Raw genomic sequence first — 26,558 nt, forward strand, 5'->3', positions numbered from 1 at the left:
TGAAATTTTGTGAACTAGGTCTACATGAGGGGAATATTGAAACATTAAATGGATGGATAACTACAACATACCTAATAAATGAGAAGACTCAGGTTCTTCTTCTGGTGTAGTTGCAATTGGAATATGAATATGCAGCTGAGGATCCTGCCTTATGCAAGGTTCTTTCAGAGAATTCATAATTATGTGTAACAGGTCTTCCTAACACTTCTAAGTGCATTTTTGGCGTCAAGTGTGAAGCAGTTCTGGCGTGGAGTCTGGTACGCAATTTTATTTTCATCAAGTTCAGCTGACTGAAAGGACCTTCTGCCTCTGCATTAGAGCAAGGTAGAGAAATACTGGCAAATGGATTAACAGCAACAAAGTATACATTTTAAAAAACCTCCACAAAACTTTTGGATGGCTATTGTCATACGGCCAGTCTTAGAAAATGGAGCAGCCACATAGGATCCGTACAGAAGAGAGCTCATCTCGCCAGCGGGTAATCTGTGCTTGCTGCTCGACCGTTACCTTCGTACCTTGGACATTCCGACTTTCTCCGAAGCTGCTGACAGACGACAGCGGGTAGCACGTACATGATGAGTGCAGTGACATCATGCAGAGGGTTTCAGAACTATGTCTACCACTGAATGCAATTTTAAGATTGAATGGGTTACGTCCTTAACTCCTCCATTTGCTGTCTCTTTCTTTCTACAGTGGATTATATGGCGAGACTACACCAGAGCTGGACGTAGTTAAGCAACAGAACTAGTGCAGTTGTGCGGAACTTTTGAACTTCCGAGAGATGAAATTAATAATACTTGACTTGAAACAACCTAAAATCATACTTCAGACAGTCCTTTGCGCTATCATAACGCATGCAATGAATGCCTTGCATACAAGGAAAATACGCACCTGGTATACAGGGACAAGAAACTTTAGGTTAAAATGGCTGAGAAGGAAGAAAAGGAGAAAGCTGGGAAATATTCACTCAAAGGAAACAGATAACAATGAAAACAAGAAAATGCTATATGATTTAGAGAAAAACAAAGTATCAGATAGCGATGATATAAAAGAAACCGAAAGGGAAAAATGGTGCATTCTCCAGGATGAAGGAGGGATCAGTGAAGAAATGAAAAATTATTTGAATACATTACTGAATGGCAATGAGATAGTAGAGAAGAACCAGGGAATACAGGATTTCTTAGAACCTGCAGTGGGACAACAGCCTATTACCTGGTCTGAGACCAAAAATGCTTTGAAGCAGATGAAAGGAGGCAAGTCAGCTGGCCCAGATGAACTGACAGCAGATTTGAAGCCAGTAGGCATCCAAAGGAATGCAGTGGTTAAATCAATTACTGGGCGTCATTTGGAGGTAAAATGAAGTACCAGATGACTGGAAGAAGGGGATTATAATAACAATGATCAAAAAAGGAATTAGGGAAAAGTGTTCCAATTATAGTGGGATCACCCTCTTGTCACACTGTCATAAGATACTGGAAAATATTCACTGCTAGAAAACCAGTTTGAAGAAGAACAACATGGATTCAGAAACAGCACACAAACAACTTGCATTAGGACAGTTAATGAAAAAGTACTGGGAAAATGGGAACAATCTCATAATCATATTCTTGGATAAAAAAAAGAGTCTGTTAACAATGTGTCAAGATGTAACATTTGGGATTGTTTAGAAAAACTGATGGTCCCGAACTCCTTAGTAAGAAAGATCCAAATGCTATATGAAAGATGATGCAAAAGCTGTGTACAAGTGGGTAATGGAAAATCAGATTGGCTCAAGACAGAGAGGGGAGTGCAACAGGGTGGCTCACTTTCCCCATTACTTTTTATCACAGTTATGGATGTGACTGCAAGATTAGATGAATGGAAAACCAAGTATAAAGAGTACCAGCTGACAGTAAGAGCAAGACCTTAGCAGGACACCTACACAGTGCAATCTTATACTAGAGGGAGAGAAAATTGAATTTGTGAGCTTTTAGCTACCTGGAAAATCCAGTATCAAATGATGGAAGTACCAAAATAGAAGTGCAGAATTCAGTAAGAAAGGGATCTAAGTTCTTCCACCAAGTGCGGAACCTACCATCGGACAAAGGAGTTCCTGTGAAAGCCAAACAGACCATGTTTAAAACATATCTCCTGCCTATTATGAGATACAGCCTGGAGTGCTGCGTAATAATTAATAAAGGAGTATTAAGCAAATTATAAGCGTGTGAAATGAAGTTTCTGCAATTGGCCATGCAGAAGACTAGAAGAGAGAAAATTAGGAATGAGGATGCCAGAGAAGAGATGCAGGTGGGTCTGTCAATGGCAGAGAGATTGAGTGCTGCATGACTCACGTGGTTTGGACATGTGAAGAGGATGAGGAAGAAGTGAACACCAAGACAATACTTGGATAGGAGTGTGCAAGGGGAAAGGACCAACTGGATGACCCAGGAAGAGGTATATCAATATAAAGCAAAATGGAGGCAAATTGTTCATGAACATCCTACCCGGCTCACTGGAAGGATATAAAGATAAAGGTGATGATGAACAAGTGTGCACTCTACAGTTATATCAATATGCAACCAACCTTTATTAAAACTTATCAGAGGGAAAAAATGGAAGGGGTCTGATCCTTCAAAGATTAAGGTACCAGCAAAAGAAAGGGAAGGGCCACAAAGGACGTGAAAATGAGACTCCTTAGGCCTCGCAAGCCTAATACAGTTAGGGTTGGATGAGAAAAGCAAAGTCAGATAGGAAAGATGAAAGCGAGGTGCCCGACACAAGAAAGTGAAAGCAGTGCTAGACCCATCTAGGGGAACCATGGTCACCAAGCCACGCTCCCAACTGAGAGCCCTTCGATCCCTTTTTAGTAACAACAGGTTGGGGACACCGTGGATGTATTGTACTATGCCCACGCACAGGAGGGACCAATTTAGTGGTGTTCCAATATTTAAATATCTTTCTACATAAAATTCCTATTCTGTCTGTCACTGAGAGTGATGGTGATAAAACGAAAATGTTTCAACAGCTGACATTTGTACCAGTTGTAGGTTGTTAATGTCTTCCTTACAACAAAAATACAATGAACCTCTCACGACCATGATGTTTGTACATTTTTAAAGAAACATACTGTACATTTCTTTCAGTGAAGAGACTGGCTCCTATTCACCATGATATACACAGCTATACCTATTGGCATGAGTTCGAACTACATACATCCTAACTTCTGTTTCCTTCCACAAATATATTGAGAAAACAGGAGCATTTGAGAAACTGAAAATGGTATCAGATATAGGTCACAAGAACAATGCAATGAAAACCATCATACTTGAACTGTTCAGCGAAAAATACTAAGTGAATGAATAATTATGTATTTTTTTTCCATTCTGGTGTATGAAAACACATTATCTCCATCGATAAGCACAAGATAGAATGCCATCCTGCCATCTGCTGAGTTTGAGGAATGATATCTTAACAAATGGTGATCCCAGAGGCTTCGATGTAGGTGTTTCCGTGGTAGAGAGAAGGAGTTTCATAGTCCTTTCTCAATAAAATGCTTCTCATTCAACAAGGTGAGACTGTCATTTTGAGGCACGTAACAACGTTAATGTCATCTACTAGCATAAGACTAAACCAAGTTCTACTGTTTGTTTTGAAGTTTTCACTTACTGAAAGTGATAACTGACAAAGACAATCGTTAATGCTTCTCATTCAGTGCAGTGAGGAGCAAGTAGCAGCATTAACATCATCATCTGGCATCAGACTGAACCAAGTCCTGCTATCTGCTTTGATGTGTTCGCATTACAGAGAGCGATATTAGCAAATGACAATAATTTAATATTAAATATATTTGTATTCTGTGCATTTAAGTGACTGGGTAATAAACAATGTCTCCAATTGCTTGCACTATAATGACAGATTTAATTCATGAATTACAGTAGAATCTGGAGATTATTTAATGGGAGATGATGTTCATTATTTGTTTCACAATATTTTCTCCAGAGAAACAAATTTCAGGCCACAAAATTATTTTTCCTTTCATTAGAGCTTGGAGCTCTGGATTTAGTTGAAAAGAATCTTCAATCACCAGAGCTTGTATGAATTCCTGTGTTAAATCAACAGACTGTAAATGAGTCGCCCATCCAACGTACAAAAACTCCACGAGGAAGACAAAATGAGTAAACAAAGGCAAACAACTGAAGTTAAAACAATATGTTTGGAGAAAGATGAACGAAGTAAAGTCACAAGAAGGAGAGAGTAATGACTAAATTTTCATAGAGATCTACATCTAATATAAGAATGATATCAGAAGACGCAGAAGAAATGAGACAGGCTAAATTAAACATACAGGACAAAGCAACTATGGTTTCCCATCATGCTATTTATCAGCTATTTATAATGAACAAAAAAATCACCCTTTGTTAGAAAAGTGATCTTGCTTGGTGCAGACTTCTGACAGTGCCTGGCAGTAATTCCTCACTGTCATAGAGCAGCTGTTGTTCAATCACATTTAAAATATTCTACTTTACGGCCCAAAATTAAGATTTCACTTCAGTGAATGGCTTCTAAAATTCGGCAACGGAGAACTAGGCCAAGTGGCATAACCAGATTTTGACAAATATTGTATGTGATTCACTTGGATCTTCTTTTCATTCAAGTGAGAGTACAATGTTTTCCAAAGTAGTAATTTTGTGCCTATGAAATGAACAAGTTAACATTACCAACCCACGGGTTCTGAATAGTTCGATAGATGACCAAATGACGTATACTAGCATTGAGTCTGTAGTGTGATGATGTTAATGAAGTTAATAAAGCTGGTTTGAGCAACAGAACAAGACTGAAGCTAGACAAAAATGTCATTCATGCAGAAATTCTGATGGGTTCAGCTTCAGGAAGAAAGTGTTTTATTCCAGGAATAGATTAATCCCGATGTACCATTTGTTCTTAAATGGAGGAAATTCAGTCTAAATTTAGCCTTCTCTGTCACAATGAATAAGTCACCAGGATGTAAGGTTGGGATAAATATCTTAACTCCAGTGCTTTGGACATCTGCATTTAGCATTTTCACAAGTACGCAGATCCATCGACGTAAAAGTAGAACTACCGAGCTCAATAGCTGCAGTCGCTTAAGTGCAGCCAGTATCCAGTAATCGGGAGATAGTGGGTTCGAGTCCCACTGTCGGCAGCCTTGAAGATGGTTTTCCGTGGTTTCCCATTTTCACACCAGGCAAATGCCGGTGCTGTAAAGCAAAAAAGTAGAACTCCACTCTACAATTACACTCAATATAGTTTGCAAAGAAATACTATAATACCGGTTCTGATTCCATTCAAATGCTGTATAAAATCTGGAAAGTGTAACTTTTATTCATAAGATGTATTAAAATCCATCTAAAATTTCCAAATTTCCAAGTATTTCTTACATAGTAATTTCAAATGTCTAAGGCTTCCGTACTAGTGTGTATGTGTGTGTGTATATATATATATATATATATATATATATATATATATATATATATATATATATATATATATAATATCTTCAGTATGTGTACATACTTTTCTTACTCAATTAAATGTAGCACAAAACTTACATGCTTTGTTGGCTGTAAGTTACATATGACTAGTTTTCCACCATACTTCTTGGTGTTCAAAGGAAGGTTACCACTGGGAATTATCTGCATTGTTGTCCCAAGACATATACTAATATCAGCCACACTGAAAAGAAAGAACTTCATGAATCAAACACACAGAATTAAAGAGATATTTATAACTACGTAGTGCAGTGCAAAGAAAGAACTTCATGAATGAAACACACAGAATTAAAGAGATATTTATAACCATGGGTAAGGTAAAATGTATATACCATGAATGAAAGTCTGCCATTCCAAGATCATTTTCTGGTAAATTGTGCTCCCAATCAAGAACTGTATCATGAAGTCTTCCACGGCATGGGCGACCATTTTTTCGACTTGCTAAGCACAATTTATTCAAACTTCGTTGACCTACTGTAGTAGATGCAGAATTCCTTACAAACTGTCGGTTGCATTGATTACACAGCTCTGTGAACATGTTTCCATGCAGTTCAGCAAGATGGATACGAGGTAAGCCTGAGCGTAAGTGTAAACCATCAATGTTTTGACTAACCACATAATGAATTTTTCCTGAAAGGGATAAAAATATAAGAATAATTATAAAATATACATCTAAGAAGGTGATATGTTACATTTATTGCATATATGCACCTAAGCCTCAGCTCATGTGAGTGCAGTACATTCAAATTAATTATACAGTAGTCAGTAGTAGCAAAATAAACATGAATGAAAAAATGGAGTGATGCTATACATTATATTTTACATACTTGCACTTAAAGAATACTGAAATTACAATTAAGAAATATCTTCATTCACCATAAATTATTTGAGTACAGGTATAAAACACAACTTGATGTCAAAATTGTTATTTTATTATTTATTTTATTATTATTTGCTTTATGTCACACCGACACAGATAGGTTTTATGGTGACCATGGGATAGGAAAGGCATAGGAATGGGAAGGAAGTGGCCATGGCCTTACTTAAGGTACAGCTCCAGCATTTGCCTGGTGTGAAAATGGGAAACCACGAAAAACCATCTTCAGGCCTGTCAACAGTGGGGTTCGAACCCACTATCTCCCTGATGCAAGCTCACAGCTGCACGCCACTAGCAACACAGCCAATTCGCCCGGTTTTAAAAACTGTAGCACGTTAAACAGACAGGAAATGCTGAGTATGTTTACTTTTAAACACAGACAGTGAAGGAGTCAGTTAAAGTTGATCAGGAATTGCATTATGCATATTTTACAGAATAATACTACATGGATTTATTGCCATTCATGGCTGTGATATGAATCTTGTTACTACCTCTTATATTTTTTATTGTGGAATCCATTTCTTTTATCAGTCCACACTGAACAACCGAGGAAAGAGGAAGCACGACAGAAAGAGTCATCACTGAGCTAAGTTCAAACATTTCCACATGTCATCATTTCACCACCTGACAATGGAGCCTAGACTCTGAAACGTACTGTGGAGCAAAATGTTTCATAGACATTGTGACCAGTACCAGTTTTAATTATTCAGAAAGAATTACTACATTTATTAAGAAGGTGTACACAGAATGTTAACATACATGTTTTTACAGTTGTACAAAGTATTCATCATTCTTTTTTTTTTTGAAGTGTAATTTGGTAAAATCTGATGATAATTTTTCAAGAACAAAACATGTCACACTGTTTTTAATTAAATGCCATTTTTTAAGAATGTTCTGATATTAATTGTTTTCTTTTTCAGGAATTTTCTAGTTTTATTTCTCTTACATTAGTTTTAACAGATTGAAAAACTTTAAAGTTATATACCTTGTATTATACTCGTGTATATCTGCATGTTGCACATGGAGAGTGATGATGATGATGCTTGAAATAATGATTAGTCTTTGATGAAATTTGAATTTAAGTCTGTAGAGCACTCCAGTAGCTAGGATAATTTTCTACAAACATGTTCCCTCCTAACGGTCAAATGTTGTAAACAACTCTAGGTACAGGATTATCAAAGAAACTGAGCATAACATCAAGTAATACCTTATGTGTCAGTTTATGGAATACTATATAATTTGTCCTGTTAAGATGCAAAGTTAATCAATAAGTTACTGATACAGGTTTGGAGAAAACCTATGTCAAAATCCATCTGCTTTTCATTATTTTCCTTACAAGTACCCATGTAAAAATCATTTGTATCATCAGCAATAGTTAAACAGATCGTATAGTTATAAAAGTCTGAACACAGATTGTTATGGGTAGTGCTTTACTATTGTTGCTAAAGAAATATCACTCTCTATCCTTCAGGTAGTCAATAAACTACATTAATACAATACCTCCAAACTGCTGCTAATGTTTTGATAAAGGATCATTATCACCAGTATCAAATGCTTTTCTCAAGCTAATAAATAATCCTGAGTCTAATGTTACTTGCAAATTAATAATTGCATTATTTATACTTGAATTTGGTAAGAATCCATATTGATATTTGTAGAAATATCAGATCTGTTGGATGTGTTGTTCAGACTTCATCAAGTTTTAAATTAAGAATGTAAATTGTGGCATACCAAAGTGTATAATTTATTATTGGTTATATGTGTGCATATGTTTTCCAATTGTAGCGTGGCTGAAGATGACCCAATATATATGGGGTCGAAACTAGTCCCAGTTTTATAAGACAATATACAAGCTTACGGTACTGAATAGGTGGACCCTTCTCTACCTTTAATAGAGTACCATTTCTTTGAGGCAGCCAGTGAACTGAATCATTTTCTGCATTAAGGTATGTACATTCAAAATGCTATTGCTTGTATTGGATTACTGTTGCTTCTTTCACTGTTTTATTCGTTCAGGACTGTTTACTGTTGCAGAGCTGGTATACAACTAACCGTATTGCATTTCTGGAGTAACACTGCTCCCTTCAAAATTTCAGCCAATGGCGTTGCATCTTTATGTTCACAAAGATGGAAAATATTGCATAATTCTTATAAACAAACTAGGGTCGGACTGGAGGGTTGTTGGCTTTCAGGATAAATACATTTGCCGCTTACAAGTTACAGTATATAACTTCACATTTTGACATAATAAAATAAGTTAGGCCTATAGTGCTGGGCTGAGTGACTCAGATGGTCGAGGTGCTGGCCTTCTGGCCCCAAGTTGGCATGTTCGATCCCGGCTCAGTCCAGTGGTGTTTGAAGGTGCTTCGATACATCAGCCTCATGATTAAGATTTTGATTCCCATAGGGAATCTGAAATATTTCTTCCGAATGAGTTAATTTATAATACCAATATAGTTGGTCCGTTATTGGACATTATAAATTTTAACTCATTCCTGGTTGCTAGCATTTCGCCCCAGTGTGCTAAGTTGGGCTCATCAGAGAAAAAGTCTCTCATAGTGCACTGGCACTGCTGGTGGCTCCAAGTAGCCTACGCAGTGGCCTCCATGGTATGCACTAGCCTTGCGTCTTGGTAGGTGTGCTATTTACCAACTGATGAGCCCAACTTAGCACACTGGGGCGAAACGCTGGCAACCAGGAAAGAGTTTGCTGGAAAATTTATCATCTGATAGCCAGGCAGGCATCAATTTCTGAAAATGAGACAAAGTCTCTCATAATGCATTGGCACTGCTGGTGGCTCCAAGTAGCCTATGCAGTGGTCTGCACAGTACGCACTAGCCATGCGTCTTGGTAGCTATTTACCAACTGATGAGCCCAACTTAGCGCACTGGAGCGAAACACTGGCAACCAGGAATGAGTTAGCTGGAAAATTCCAATAACGGGCCAACTATACTGGTATTACATCAGCCTCATGTCGGTAGATTTACTGGCACATAAAAGAACTCCTGTGGGACTAATTTCCGGCACCTCGGCGTCTCCAAAAACCGAAATAGTAGTTAATGGGATGTATAGTCAATAACATTATTACTAGGCCTATAGTGAAGTTTTAATCCATTGAATTTGTAAAATCCATAGTAAATCAGTACAGCTTTTGAATGCTGTAGTACATGTGAGAAATCTTTAGAAACTACGGAAAATTCATAGTAGTTGGCATCTCTTCTATTGTCTTGCTCTTCTCCATGTTGATCCTCAATCCTCATTGTTCAAACCTTCTATTCAGTACATTTAGCTGTTGTTGTACCCCTTCCTCATCCTCTGCCCAGATCACATCATCATCTGCAAACATCATTACGTTCATTCTTTCCCCTCTATTATAATCTTCCCTCACTGCCTTTACAATGTCATCCATCACCATTAAGAACAGTAAAGGTGAAAGCACACTCCCTTGTTTTAGTCCATTGTCAATTCCAAACCATTCTGATGTACCCACTGTTGTCTTCACACAGCTGCAACAGTTATCATATATTGCTTTTATCATTGTTATTAGTTCCTTGCCAATGCCCCTATGTGTCAGGCTTTCCTAAACATTTGTTCTGAAGATGCTTTCGTATGCCTTTTCTAAAGATTCACAATTAAGTATTTATTATTTTCCACCTAGTCAATACAATGATTGCTTAAGGCAATTTAATGGTTAAAAGTGGTACATGTTTTGTATTTTATCAACATCTTCAGCCACATAACACTGTTTAGATGAAAAATATATAAAATTGACAAAGTAATGCTTAAGAGGAAGTGTCCTTACAATAATAAATACTTAATTGTGAATCTATTGAAGTGCGATACGGACGATGAAACTGATTTTATGTAATGCCTTTTCTAAGTCTATAAAGTCTATCCTTCCCATATTCCCAGCTCTTTTCTAAGATCTGTTTCAGAATGAAAATGAGTTCCACTGTTGACCTTCAATTTCTGAATCCAAATTATTCCTCTTGTAACTAACTTTCTACCATTTCTCTAATTCTTCTTTTCAATATCTTGTAAAATAGGAGATGATGGCGATTCCTTGGTAGTTACTGCACATCTCCTTAACTCCTTTGTTGAATATTGGTATTATAACCCCCTCTTACCAATCCTTGGCACTTTTCTCTCTCTCTATACACACTTGAGTATTCTATAAGACCACAGGAGTCCAGCTGGCCCTGCAGCCTAGATCATTTCTGTGGCTACTTTCATTTATTCTCACAACTTTTACCATCTTCATCTTTTTAACAGCCCACTCCACCTCTGCTATTGTAATGTCTGATTCCTTCTCTGTTACTACTTCTATTCCTGCTGCCTGGATACCTTGTCCACATATCTGGTTTCTCACATTCAGCGGTTCACTGAAATATTCTTTCCATCTGTCCATTCTCTCTTCTGGTTTTGTCGGTATTACTCCTTTATTCTTCACAAATCTTGTGTTCACCGCTTCATTCTTACAGTTTCTTATAATTCCAAATAAGAATTTTTTCCCACAGTTTAAATCTTCCTTTATTTCCTGGGTGAATATTTCCTAACTTTTCTCTGGCTACTACTTTTTTGCAAATTCTTTTCATTTCTATGTATTTCACTTGACTCTCTTCAGTCTTTTGTGTTTTCCATTCCTTCTCCAAGTTTTTTCATTTCTTTTTATTTTATCATTCACTATATCATTCCACCATGTTGTCCCTTTTTCTCTTACCTTTATTGATGTTCTGCCACATGTTTTCTCTGCATACTTTACAAATGCACTCTCTTTTTTTTTCATTTACTGTACATACTCTCTGCATGCTCCACTACATGAGTAGTACTACATGCACTTACAATTTATTTCCTTACAAATGCACAAACATAAATTACATTTGAATAATTAAATTTCTAGATTACTATTAACCTTACCAATATCAGTCAATATCAGTCTTCCTTTTTCCTGAGAGCTTGAAAGTCCAGAGCATTAACAAATTCGGAAAATTCCTTTAAATACTTTTTTAATAGCACAGATTTCTGCATTGGCCAATTATCACCTCTATTAACACTATTTATCAAGAATTGCCTAATATTTTTCACTTCACTGCACTCGAAAATTATATGATCTATTGTCTGAGGGCTGCTGTTATAGGAACACTTGGAGTTACGTATAATTTTAAGTCTGCATAAGTAAGAAGCAATATTTCCATGTCCAGTCAGTATTGTAGTCATATTTAGTGTTAAGTTGATTTTGGATTTTAATCTGCCTGCAACTGTTGGAAAGAATTCCTTTGTAAGTGTGCCTTTTGAAGTTTGTTCCCATTTTTGCTGCCATTCATGAATTGATTCTTCTCTGAGATTTTTCTTTAATGTAGAGTTGGGTATTCTATCGAAACAGATTTCATTTAATTTTGCAGCCTCCTTTGCATTTTCATCAGCCAGTTCATTGCCTTCAACTCCTATATGTGCCTTAACCCATTCAAATTTTATTCTCCAATTATTTCTTTTTAGAATAGTTGTAGTCTTTCTTATATTCTCAATCAGTTGGTTATGATTTCTGAAGTCTGCAATGGAGTCAACTGCTATCTTACTATCTGTGTAAATAATTGCTTTCTTATCTTCATCATCCTCTGTCCTAGTAGTTAAAAGAATTCCAGAGATTTTAATATGGCTAATTGCTCCGCCTGATTATTCGAACAGTTGTCTTGCAATTTAAATTTCAATTGATCTATTAATTCATGACATCTGTATATAGCTATGCCAGCTCTCACTCCTTCTTCACTTTTCCTGTGTAAATTTTCCATGGGATATATTCATTTAATGCTATTCTTGGGTCTTCGGTACCAGGAAACTTGGCTGGGTGGAGCCATATCATAGGTTTTTCATAGTTGTTTTGCCTGATTTGATATTGTATAAAGTAACAACCTCTCTAGCCTTGATATCTTAAAAATTATTCCATTCCTGTTCAATATGGCTAATACTGTATCTGTCCTTGGTATCAGTTTTTGTAAGTCTGTCCTAAACTCTTCCTTAACTTCCTTTTCCTTAAATCTCAAGACCCTAATCATTCTTTCTCTTTTTTCTTGTAGTTTTGTGACCTTGCCTACTTTCAACTTTGCTATCACTGCTCTATGGTCACCTCCAAAGGCTTCCTCAGGCATAGTTTGTCCAGACATATTTATATCCTTTACTGCAAAAATCCTTCACCCTCTTCAACAGTCCTTTAATTCTGATGATCATTCATGTATACTGATAAGCTTTGAGATTTAATGTCAACTTGTATAGACTGAAGAAGTCTGACATTTTACTCGCTGACATCAGCTTTTGCTTTTTCCATCTGTTGGGAAACTTGCATACTGTTAGTCCCGGTAATGTTTTCTTGCTGGATGGGATTCTATGAACAATATCTGTTCCTGCCTCCTAATTCTGCACTCCACTGCATCACCAATATTCTCGACAATGTTGTACACATCATCTCCCTGAACTTTTTAAGAACCATGTATCTCAACATTCTTTCTTCATGTTTGCCACTTTCACAGCTTTGTTCTTTGAGTTCTTTAAATGGGAATTTCAAGCTCTGTGATATTCTGATAATATGAGCGTAGCTCCACTCTCAGTTTATTGATTACCACAGTGTTACAAGTCTACACTGTCTTGTAATTTGGTTATAACCTTATTTACCAAATTATCATGAAAAGAGTTCATAAAAGTAGAGGAGTTATTTACAATTTTCTTGAACCCCATGGAGCTACCATTGCATGTTAGGCAGGTCTCATTCTCTCCCTCATGGGAGCTTTGTGAAGTGGTTTGCTGTTGTTCAGTTGTAATAATCTTATTGCTTTTGCTTTTTACCCTTACCTCCCATATTCTCACAAACTTTACACAGATCACAAATTCCTAACAAAGCCTTCTCATAAAGGAATACTCACACACGCAAAACACTCACTTTCAAAATAAGTTAATAATCCTAAGATGATCTATGTTAGAAAACACCTCCTTCTAGCTGAAACAAAAGTAAACAATAAAGGCTGGTTTACACCATGTCAATAGGTTTTGCAACTAATTTTATGAAACAGATTTCATGAAAATAATTGCATGGATGATTGTTCACATGGAGACACTACTGCATACTATAATTTCATGATATCTTCTGTATTTTACTTCAGTATTCCCTAATTATTAGCTAGCATCGTGCTTGGTGGGGACTCATTGTGTGAATGTGGAGAGGAACAGACTTCTAGGCACCTTTTGGACTGTCGTTTATGCCCAGATTCATGTACAGGGTTGGAACTGGCACTGGCTGGAAACAATGCCGTCAATGTAGCCAAATACTGGTCACAGCTAGTGTAAATATTGTGTATATATATAAAGTAGATATTTTCATGTAATATTTGATTTCTCCTTTTTTATTTTTATGTATGTTCGTGAATGTGTTACTTCATATGCAAATTTTTCAAGTGCTTCTTTTATAACCATATACAATTAATTTGTTCACGTATATTTTTTATATTGAGTACATATATTCAGTATATCTTTTCTCCTTTTTGTTTTATGTATGTTCTTGAATGTGTTATACTTCATTTGCAAATTTTTCAAGAGCAGCTTTTATAACCATGTACGACTAATTTGTTCATGTATATTTTTCATATTCAGTGCATATACTCAGTATATCTTTCTTGTATATATTGGTACCTCTGACAAGAATAAATAATAATAAATTTGCTAGTCCCGCAGTGTAGAGGTAGGTAGCGTCCCTGCCCCATACCCGGAGACCCCGGGTTTAATTCTCGGCCAAGTCAGGTTTTTCTTTTTTTACCTTGATCTGAGGGCTGGTTCGACGTCCACTCAGAATACAGAATAGGGAATGGATAAACAGAAGATCACATTTAGGATATCCTTACTGAAAAATATAATATTGTAAAAGATTTAAGTACGTCCCACTAACTACTGACAACATGAGACTGACAAATTTGAGCACCTTCAAATACCACCGGTCAGAGCCAGAATCAAACCTGCCAAGTTGGGATAAGAAGGCCCACCTCAACCATCTGAGCCATTCAGCCCGGCATATCTTAATGTGATATTTTGTAAATGTTAATAAATCTTTTAATAACTTCTTTTGGAAAATATTTTCATCAGGAGGTAATCGGCAATATTAAACTATAGAATTCTCGGCTTATAAATTTATTCTGTGCCAGTACTGGACTTCATACTATTCTCTATCTTTCTGATTATGAGTTCATTTGTATAGGTATTCCTAATAGAATGGATTTTGTTTTCGAGTTCATCAACTTTCAGTCCATCCATATTTCAACCCTTCAGAATAAATTTGATACCAGTAGTGCATTTGACTATTTAAAAAATATAATTGTTAAAATGCCATAAACACAATGGACTGTGTATAAGTTGAGACATTTCACTATTTCTTCAGATCCCCACTTCATTTTGCAAACCAAGTCATCATCATCATCATCATCATCTGGAGCAGTTTCCAAACATAGGCTGGGTCTGCTTGGAACATAAGCCTCTCCATCGTTTTCTATCCATCCACCACTTCTCTTCTCTCACTCTAGTCCAGTTCCCTCCACTTGCCTTGATGCTTTTCTTTACACCTTTCAGCCATCTGTCTCTCGGTCTTCCTCTAGGTCTCCTTCTCTTCAACTCCATTTCTAACATCTTTCTTGGTATCTTTTCTTCTCCCATTCTCTTGACATGTCCATATCACTGCAGCCTTGATTTTTCTATTTTTTCCTATAGGGGTACCTCATTTACCATCTCCCTAACTCTCTCATTTCTTACTCTGTTCATTCTTGTTAAACCTACTTGACACCTTCATTTCCACTGCTTGTATCCCTCTCCTTCTTCACCCACATTTCTGATCCATATGTCAGAACTGCCACAAAAGAAGTCTTGTAGATAACACCTTTACATCTCTGTGGTACATCCCTGTTCCATATCAATCCTCCAACACTCTTAAAGAATCCATTTGCACACCTTCCTCTTTCATTGATTTCCATCCTGTTTCCTCCATTTTCTTCGATTACACTTCCCAGGTATTTAAAGCTTTCAGCTCTTTTCAACTGCTCCCTTCCTAATGTCATGCCATTATACACTCGGTTTTTGTTTCATGTCGTTACCAGCACTTCACTCTTTTGTGCTGAGAACTTCATTCCATAAGATGACACAACTTCCTCCCATACACTGAGCTGTTCCTGCACTTCACTCTCATGGTTTCTCCATATTAATAGATCATCTGCGAACAGCAACACTTTCATTCTTCTCTTTCCAATGGTCTGTGCTACCTTCTGTATTATATCATTCATCACCACTATAAATAGTAGAGGTGAGAGGGCACTTCCTTGCTTTACACCATTTGTTAACTTAAACCATCCAGTTCTTTCGGTTCCAACTTTAATACAGCTTTTGCTTCCATCATACATATTTTACACCCTTGTCACTATCTGTTCATTTACTGCTTCTACTCTCATAGCTTCCCAGATTTTGTTTCTATGGACACTGTCATATGCCTTCTCTATGTCCATGAAGGTCATCACTAAATCTTCCCCATATACATAGTGCAATTCTTGTAGCTGCCTCACTGTGAATATGAGGTGAATAGTTAACCTTCCTTGTCTAAAGCCATACTGTTCTTCTCTGAATTCTTTCCCACTGACTTTCTTATTCACTTTTCCAGTACTTTTCATATATCTTGGCACAGTGACACAACAGGGTTATACCATGGTAGTTCTGACATTTTCTTCTGTCTTCTTTCTTAAAGATGGGTACTATTACATCCTTCTTCCAATCTTCTGGTACTTTTTCTCATTCTACACTACCCGCATCATCCTGTATAGCCACTGTGTACCCACTTCCCCTGCAGCTCTTATCATCTCCACACTTAACTCATCCACTCCTGGTGCTTTTCCCAGTTTCATCCTCTTCACAGCTTCCTCCACTTCTGCCCAAGTTAACTCCTCCATTTTCTCCTCAGACCTGTCATCAGTTTCCTCAATATATAATCTTCTTCACTTAATCCAACCACATTCAGGAGGTCCTCAAAGTATTCTTGTCCACTTCACTTTTATTTCTCTCCATTCCATACAATATTTTCCGATTGCCTTTGCTAACTTCCTCCATCATCTGTGTCCACTTCTCCATCCACTTCTTCCTCTTCTCTGTAACCACTTTTTTAGCTTCCATCCATTTGTTCATATAGTCTTCTCTTGTCTCTAGTGTTCTTTGTTGGAACCACACCCGAAAGGTCTTGTTTTTCTTCCCTACTGCTTCTGTCACTCTGTCATTCCACCATGGTGTCTCCTTCCATTTCTTCTTTTGCAGGGCCTTTCACATGTTGTTTAAGCAACTTTTACCAAAGTGTTGTGAATTAAAAGTCTGAATTGCAATACTGGGACTGACATTGTTCTTCGAATTACGAATTATCTGTATTTCGAATTAAACAATTTAAATAGCATGAGAAACCGCAGCTCGTGTTTCCGGGAACGAGAGATACTTCGAATTAGGCGGCATTTTGAATTATTGAGGAGAACGAATGTCATGCTTTTTACTCAAGACTAAAGAATGTCATACTCATAAGTGAAAAAACATCTATCGAACATTTTGTGATGGAAATTCAAACTCTCAAGTTCCTAATGATTTTAATGAGCAAACTATTTTGAAATGTTACATGTTGTTAGAGAATGAATGTTAGTATTTTAACCCAGTGTTATCAAATTTCTCCTAGTTCATGTTCACTCATATTAACTCTCAGCCCATTTCAATAATTTTAAACATAGAGCTACAATGTTCTAGTGCAATTTATATTATGTGTCTATGTCTGTTCCCAATTTTTGGCTGAAGATGATGCAGAAATTGGTGTTGAAACTAGTCCTAATTACTAATTAAAATGTTGTAATTCAACCATTATAACATTGTTTTTTTGTATTGAAAAGGTGGACCCATAAATTGTTCTCATTTTATTCTCAGTTCAATACGGATATATATATATGATGGAATTCTTATTGAGGTTCTACTGTACAGTTAGGAATGGTTGCGATAGTAAGAATAGATTAAAGGAACTTATTAGGAAATTGAATTTAGGGAAAAAGTCAGCTTGGATAACATGATGACAAACATAATTGGCAGCCATATAAATTTTAGGGAACATTGGAAGGATATGTATGGATACTTTAAGGCAGACACAGGTTCCACGATGGGTATTCCAGTATCATTAATGAATAAGGGGAGTGTACATGTGAGGTCTTACAGAAGTATTGAAACAGCAATATGTAAAGGTAGTTGGATAAAAGGATAATGCCCAGGAGGCAACCAATAATGATGAATTACTGAAATTTATCCATGATAAGAATTACATTTACAAAAAGATACAAATCTAGAACAGCAGCTGGGATTGATAAGATTTCTGGGGATGTACTACAGGCAAGGGGTTGGGATATAGTGCCATATCAGAAATACTTTTTTTTCTTTTTTTAATGCTATTTGTTCGGGGCATCGACCCATGTGGTTCTTTTGCCCCTACTGGCACCATATTGTATGAACCTGCGTGTAATTGGAATGGTGGTAGTGTGGAATGTTGTGTGTGAGGAAAGGAAGATTAAGGACGTCACAAACACCCAGTCCCCAGGCCTGGGATATTAATCATTACAATTTAAAAACCCTGACCCGGCCGGGAATCGAACCCGGGGCCGCTGGGTGACAGGTGGATGCGTTGCCCCCTACACCGCGGGGCGAGAATCAGAAATACTTAATACCGCTTGGTTTAAACTTTAACTGAATATAATTTGATTGCCACTCATCTACTGTTTAAACTGAAGTTTAAGAATACGTAATATTACAACATAACAGAACAAATGGATCTTGGAGGTATTTTTGAGGTATTTGAAGAAATACTTTGTGATGAAGACCACAGGCACCACGAGTTTCTAAATAGGTTTAGGCTAACAAAACAGAATGTCATAACCCTATTTCAGCAAACTGATGCTAGAATAAAACAAGCAACGGAAAGGTAAGAATGTAAAAGAGACTTTTTGAAATGTTTTAATGTCAAAAGTGTAAATTTTAGAAAACAAAGTAATTTCCTTCTATTTTAGGAATCATGCTATATAACCCCTTAGGTAACTACTAATAACATTGCAGTTTTATGCCTCCAGTAGTATGCGTTTACAATGGGAGATTTTGGAGGAATTCATAAGGCCAATATTTTACGGACTATATTGGGTATGACAGATGGAATGAATGAAGCCCCCATCTAGCAGCAAGGATTGGAATTGTGCCAGCTGCCGAAGCCTGTCGCACTCCTCTGGGGCAATGATAAATGCCTGACAGATGAAATGAAATGATATTGGAGAGTGTTGCTGGAATGAATGATGACAGGGAAAACCGAAATACCTGGAGAAAAACCTGCCCCACCTCCACTTTGTCCACCACAAATCTCACATGGAGTGACCGGGATTTGAACCACAGAACTCAGTGGTGGGAGGCCGGCACACTGCTGCCTGAGCCATGGAATTCATTCCATTCCCTGACCCAGTCGTATGACTGGAAACAGGCTGTGGATTTTCATTTTCATTGGGTGTGACAGATGTTATAGCTTCTCTTGCTGCACAGCAACGAAAATTTCATGTCAGTAGGTAACAGTTTTACAAAATTGCCAAGTTTCCCAGTGTTACTGGTGCCAATGACTGTACACACATCAGCATTCGATCCCTCATACATTGGATCATCTTCAGCCACGATCCAATTGGAAAACATATGCTCACATACACCCAATAATAAAGAAACAAATCTGGTATGTCTCAATTTAAAATCCAAGTCTAAATAAAACATTGATGAAGTCCGACAACACATCCAAAATTGAAACCAAATGACACATCAAAATTGCTGCGGCTGGTGCCAAACTATGTCGTCGCTCCTACTGCAACAAAACGTTCCTGAGTTGATCTGGGATTTGGCATTCCCCAGCTGTATAGTCGAGCCACTTGATTTATAAATTATGTCTTAATGAATAGTAATATGGGTAATGGTTTGTATGTAGCTTGAAGGGGACTCTTCATAACTTGAATAAGTATTCTTTTTCATCAGATGTAGTGATTTAATTGGGTTTGAAGTGAATGCCTGAAAAGAAAATATTTGAAGTAAATTAATATCTTATATAGTAGTATATTAATCTCGATCTTCTAGCTTCTTTTCTCAATAACTTATAAAATCAGATATTGATAATATATTGACAGGGCAGACCAAACAATCACACATTGTACATTATAAGAAACACTATTCCTTGATGCAATTTCTCTTGGTTCATTTCAGATTCCCTCCTCATAAAATCCATTCTCATCTCATGTTCTTTTCATCACAGCATCCTCTTTTTTTAAAACCTGAAGTCTAAATTAATTCTTGCCTTTTGAAAGTTAATTAGTTTATGTTTAGTAGCAGCAGCAGCAGTGGAGTTTCCTGGGCCAGAAGTTCAAGCGTAGTTACAGATGAAATTAATGGATAAAATATAAGCCTGCACATTTCGCCTTTCTCCCATTTCTTTTACCAGATTATTCAGATCATGAAATGAATGAATGTAATAGAAAGACATGGAGAAAAAAGAGAAAGTTTGCAGAGAGTTACGATTTTCTTTCAAAGGTGAAATACGTGTGTAGAACTTGTCTTACAGGATAGAAATTTGGAAGCCCTGACTGTTCATGATCATCATCATTGTACAGTTCCAGTTTCTCGGGTACTGTTAATGAGCTTCTTCCACTTCTTCCTGTCCATATACAACTTGTCATGGCTTGTCCACTTGTCCATTGTCCATCCTCTGGCAATTAGATCAACCTTGATCACGTCCATCCATCGGGTTTTAGGTCTTCCTGCAGGTCTTTTCCCCTTCACCTGTCTTTCCAAATTTATTCTGGCTGTTCTTGTAGGCTCCATCCTCATCACATGCCCGTACCACTGTAGTCTGGATGAATCAATTCGGTCTAATAGGGATGTCTTTATTCCGGCTTCTTTCCTCACCTCCTCATTTTTAACTTGTCCATCTTGGTCTTCTGGATGGTGGATCTAAGAAATTTCATCTCCGATCTTGCAGTCCTGATGAATTTCTTTTCGTAAGGGTACACGCTTCAATACTATAGGTCACTATTGGTATGAAATAGCTGTTAAACATCATAAGTTTGGAATCATGTCATCCCGTAAAAGTGTTCTTACTTGTTGGTAGAATTCTGATCCCTTTTGCACTCTGTTTGTAACTTCCTTTCTGAGCAAATTATCACAGGAGATTACACTTCCAAGGTAAGGAAAACTATCCACACACCCTAGCTGGTGGTCTCCTAGTTTTACACTTGCTGGATGCCCTTCTCTGTTGACTGCCTTCACCACTGTATTCTGACTTATGTCATCTTTTTTGGAACTGTATTTGCAGTTTTATTATTATTATTATCGTAAATTTAGTTTTTTACTATATTTTTAAAATTATTAATCCGCTCACTTTCCACCTTGCCACACCCCAAGCAAAAGCAAATTTTCAAAGACCTTGCAAAACATGATGTAAATTGGCACCAAAGAGTAGAATATCAGCAGCGGATGGACAGGACGAACTGAAAGAGGCTTGTAGACACCCACACCTGGTTTGCTGGAGCAGAGAATTGATGATGATGATGATATTGTCTACAGGTAATTTGCATATTTCATGCACAAGCTCCTCGAGAGACAGACAGAAGAAAGAATCCTAGTCTGTATCAAGAACACCAGAGTAGACCAAACTTGACAGAGATTAGATTACAGTATGCAATGTCTGTGGTGGTGGCAGTGTTGATTCTTGATTCTCTTAACACTAATCAGAAATCAAAATGGAAGAGGTCTGACATTTCAAAAAGTTACTGGCAACTGTATGCTAGCTGTATGTAGAGCTATGAAATGTGTGAAAATTAAAGAGTCCCTAACCCTTCGAAACATAATATCGTTGGGGTCGGAAGAGAACGAGAGTTCACCAAGGGAAGCCAGACAGGAAAGAGGACCCTGGCAAAGGTAAGTAAAAGCAATGCCAAACTCAGCTAGGGGAACTCTGGCCGCCAAACCACGCTTCCAAACTGAGAGTCCCTAGTCCCCCTTTAAGTCACCTCTTACAACAGGCAGGGAACACCACGAATGCATTCTACTGCCTGCACCTATATGAGGAATGCAATGTCTGATATCTCCATCTTTTCAGCAAAAACCTAATTGAAACTTAAAACGCCCTGATTAAAACGATAAACATGAACGAATCCATTTCACACTCACCAGTCTCCAATAGTCATCATCATCATCATCATCATCATCATCATCATCATCATCATCATTTAACAGTCTCCAGTTTCCTAGGTGCGGTGCAAGAGCACTCTCCACATATGTCTATGCAAATATACTACTACTACTACTACTACTTCTTCTTCTTCTTTACACAATTCCACTCCTCTTCCTTGCGGATCATCTTTTATTTGGGAGATCCATCGAGTCCTTGGTCTGTCCCTAGGTCGCTTTTTCCTCCAGATCTTTGTCAAACCATTTTCGTGCTGCCTTCTTCAGATCCATCCTGTTCAAGTGACCAAACCATGCTACGCGGACCTTTTCATTCCGGATCTTATCTCATCTTATTTTCTGCAGCAATAGCCTCAGGAATTTCATTTCCACAGCCTGGAGTCTACTGTTATCCCTTCTATTGATGGTGCAAGTTTCCAGACTGTATGTTGTTATTGGTACGAAGTAGGCCTGATACAAAGTTTTCTTAGATATTAAAGGAATTTGGCTGTCCCAGAGGAGGTTCCAATAGACAATTTATCATAATTTGCACAAGTGAGGAAACAATTAAGATACATCATTTTTTAAAAACATTTAATCCATTTACCCTTTACGATTGGTTCTCCCCCCCAGACTCAGTAAGGGATCCCACACTACCGCCTCAAGGGCAGTGTCCTGGAGCGTGGGATATTTGCTCGGGGATAAAACTGGGGAGAAGGACCAGTATCTCGCCTAGGCAGCCTCACCTGCTATGCTGAACAGGGGCCTTGTGGGGAATGGGAAGATTGGAAGGAATAGACAAGGAAGACGGAAAGAAGCGGCCGTGGCCTCAAGTTACGTACCATCCCGGCATTTGCCTGGAGAAGAAGTGGGAAACCACGGAAAAACACTTCAAGTGTGGCTGAGGTGGAAATCGAAACCCCTCTACTCAGTTGACCTCCTGAGGCTGAATGGAACCCGTTCCAGTCCCCGTACCACTTTTCAAATTTTGTGGTGGAGCAAGGAATAGAACCTGGGCCTCCAGGGGTGGGGGTGGGAGGTGGCAGCTGATCACACCAACCACTACACTACAGAGGTGGACAATTGAGATAAATAAATAAATAAATAAATAAATAAATAAATAAATAAATAAATAAATAAATAAATAAATAAATAAATAAATAAATAAATAAATAAATAAGCTACACTATTATAATTGTGGCCACTAAATCAGGCATGTCAGAAAAAGTACGCTGTTGCCAAAGTTATCTAGTAACTGTTGCAAAACAAATACTATAAGCTTCAGGAAAGATTGCTGTTTTAATAGTATAATATTATTTCCATAAAAACCAATTTAAATAATTATTAAATACAAACATCTGAACAAGTAAATTTTAATTTGTAAAATAATGTATTGAAATTTTAAGTAGGTGAGGACTCCTGTTTATCAAGCCAATAATTTTTTTAATGTGGGAGAATAGAAAATTGTCTAAATTAAATTTTTTGTGTGAAACATTTTTACACGGGTCTTGTACTTTTCCTGGTAAATGATCAAATAAATATCACTAACTGAAGTTGTTCGGGTTGCACGTGCCAGCACAGGACACAGGACATGCTAAATACGTTCAGATTCCATTATTAATCTTTATCATTTTAAAATTTTCTTTTATAAGTTGCTTTACATTGCACCGACAAGATAGGTCTTCTGGCGACAACGGGACAGGAAAGGGTTAGGAATGGAAAGAAAGCAGCCATGACCTTAATTAAGGTACAGCCCGAGCATTTGCCTGGTGTGAAAAAGTGAAACCACGGAAAAACCATTTTCAGGGCTGCCGACAGTGGGGTTCGAACCCACTATCTCCCGTATACTGGATACTGGCCACACTTGAGCGACTGCAGCTCGGTTAATCTGTATCAGTGTTATTAAAATATTTTTACAATTGGCTTTACATCGCACCGACACAGTTAGGCCTTATTAAAATATTTTTATTTGTTTATTACTTACAATTTAACTTTCTACACACCAGAAAATATTTTGATATGTACAGTCTATGTATTCAAGGTTATGAAGAATTATCTTAATATTTATATTATTTTTGTCTTTCAAAGTTCTCTTTCCTGTAATTAACTGCAAGAAAAGCTTTATCATTGTATTATGAGTGTTTCTCTCCCCCCCTCAAATACTATATTTTAGACTATGTAATACATATAACTACTGTAAAAAAAATATGTTTACATTAAATTTAAATGTGTCAGGAGTGTTTCTAGCTTCAAGGTAGGTAGTCTACCATTTCTTAGTCACCGTCTTCACTCATCTCGCTATTTTAAAAGTTGTCATTTGTAGGCTCATTTCTTTTGTTCTTTACTATTTTCTAGGCCCAATCCTCTAACTTAAGATTTTCCATGTGTTTCAAGCACTTTTCCCAGTCTGTGGCAGTCACATAGACACTGGATTCTGAAGTGAGTTTTTCTACGTGTCTTATTTTGAAGATCTTGTTCCTCTCTGTCACTTCTCTTTTGACTTGGGTTCAAATCAATTTACTGGAGTTGTTTTGGCAGTGGTAGGGTGGCAACCTTACTATCTATTGATCTAACGAGAGAGCAAATTCATCAAGCTTGTACTGTACTTGTTTTCCATTTTGAAGGGATCAATTTTTTTCAAAAGTTCAGCTCAAGTTTCCTGACCACTAAGATAGATAGATATACTTCTCTTCAGCTACCACTCTTTGAGTTTCTTTCTCCTTCCAGGATAATACTACTTCAAGTAAAGCTAAATGATACTGAGCATTATCCATGATTATTAAGGAAGGTTCTTCCAAACTTAATAGCATGTCTTCTAAAAACTACTTTTTAAAAGATTGTTGGGTTATTTCCTAGTGGTAGTCAATCCATGCCAGACTTCTTGGATAGGAATACCACCTGCATGACCAGTCTTCCACCTTTCCCAGTATGTACTTTCAATCCATCCCTCTAATCAGAATGTTGCCAAATGAACTGCTACTATGGGACTGATTAAAACAAAGTCTCACCTGAATAAATACGTGCTCAGGCACTGTTCATATTTCAATCATACACCGTTCACAAAAATTGGGGACAAGCTACAACAATGTCCTGCTTTCCTAGCAGAAATTTTCTTCCATCATTAAACTTCCCTTATTTGAAGCTGAAGTTGTGCAGCACTTGTAGCACTGAATGTACACTTCCACTAGGCCTACATTCAATCTTGTCTTTTAACTGTATCTGCACTTTTTCTGCTGTAGAAATTTCCCCAGGGTCATACAATTCCAGTACAGTTCATTTAGCTATGTTTTTGTCACCATCAAAATCACTAAGAACACTAGGTTTTCTCTTTCTTTCGTAATTTTTCTTTGACGGAGTGAAGATTTTGCTTCATTAATACAATTTTGGATTGAATGAAGGATAATTTTACAGATGTCTACAGTCACTTCTTGGCTTTTGTTAAAATACGCAGTTTATAAAAAATGTGTGTCAGCCAACTTCTACATGTATTCCAATATATTTACAATTACTGATTTTATTTGGATACCTAAATAATCCTACTTTAGCCCTTCCAGTCAATGTTGTTTAACAGGCATTTCCTGTTCCTTCTTTGCACTTACTTTGCTGCACCTGTCAGATAATAGATCAGAAGAAACACCAGACTGAACACATTCACTATACATCTTTAAGAGCACTGTCACGGTGTGAGGACATCAGCTGTGTGACAGGGAATGATGAGGTCAGGCAAATAATGGGCAGACCGGCTTTCACTACACAGCACTGCAAGGTCAGTGTAGCCAAAATGAGTGCGAAGGTAAGCAAATCTCGAACATCTGTCGCTCTACCGTTCCCACATGTGATGACAGCGTAAGTTCCCTCACCTGCCTGATTTAGTAGGCACTACTTTAGGATGTTAACACCATACATCCATCTCATTCACCATTTCCTTTCTACAAAATAAAATTCTTATGAAATACAAGATTATGTCTGAGTTACACAGCTTGGGAAAGCAATAAAATTAAGAATCACAACCATTACCTGCTTCAACTAGTTTCACTAATGCCATATGTGTTTTTGTAGGGATAGCATCATCAAAAGATATGTTTATGTCAGGTTTCTTGCCTTTTGCTTCCAAAGTCCAAACACCTTTTGGGCCACTATAATTAAAGCAAAGCAAAAATTTCCATTATAATTATTTTTTTAAAAAGAGAAGGAAACATACCTTTTACAATTCATCATCAAACTAAATGAGTAAATACAGTAATGACAACAGGGAACTTAAACAAATGTATCACAAATCTGATGTGAACAGAGCCATCATTTTTATACTAATAATAATATTTTTGCCTTTTTTTTTTTTCCCTCAAAACTTTATTCTATACTGATTCTAATTTTACTCTTTAGTCCCTATTTATCTCTACAATTCTTGATTTTTCAAAATTTCAAATGACTAAATTGCAGATGTGAATTATGGTAATAATATTTTTAAATGGTCATTACATTATGATTATAAAATTACAACGTACAGACACTCAATATTCCAATTCACATTATGCAGACGCCACAACAAATAACTCTCCATAGAAGATTGCAATGAAAACATAATCAGCATATAAGGTACAATACTTGTCAGGTGATAAGAGTTATTGGAGCTGTTGATCGATTAAAAATTTTGATCGGTTAACCGAATACCTTTAATCGATTAATCGAATTTTAATCGGGTTCACACAGTTTCTTTGGTAGCTTTATTTAAACTTAACTGTAGAATGTGGGCTGCACACTGAAAATTGTCGTACTTCTCTCTCTCAACCCCTAAAACGATATTTTTTTGCACTGTCAGTGGAAACAGCGACAACTTCGTCTTCCAGTCCTCATTCATGAACTACATCTTTCAACTCTTCTGTGGTTTTCTCTAAAATATTTAACGT

General features: G+C 37.1%; 1 protein-coding gene across 1 annotated transcript in view; it reads right to left on the bottom strand.

The window, feature by feature from the left end:
* The window catches only part of Sirt6 (sirtuin 6), a 126,399-nt gene that overhangs the window by 67,652 nt on the left and 32,189 nt on the right, over window positions 1-26,558 (bottom strand). Inside the window, exons 3-5 of the mRNA XM_067153254.2 lie at window positions 25,669-25,787; window positions 5,840-6,137; window positions 5,568-5,691 (exon numbers count right to left, since the gene is read on the bottom strand). Of these exons, the coding sequence (XP_067009355.1) occupies window positions 5,568-5,691; window positions 5,840-6,137; window positions 25,669-25,787 (541 nt within the window). The remainder of the gene's footprint in view (window positions 1-5,567; window positions 5,692-5,839; window positions 6,138-25,668; window positions 25,788-26,558) is intronic.

The sequence above is a fragment of the Anabrus simplex genome, chromosome 1, assembly GCF_040414725.1.
Source record: "Anabrus simplex isolate iqAnaSimp1 chromosome 1, ASM4041472v1, whole genome shotgun sequence".
NCBI lineage: Eukaryota > Metazoa > Arthropoda > Insecta > Orthoptera > Tettigoniidae > Anabrus > Anabrus simplex.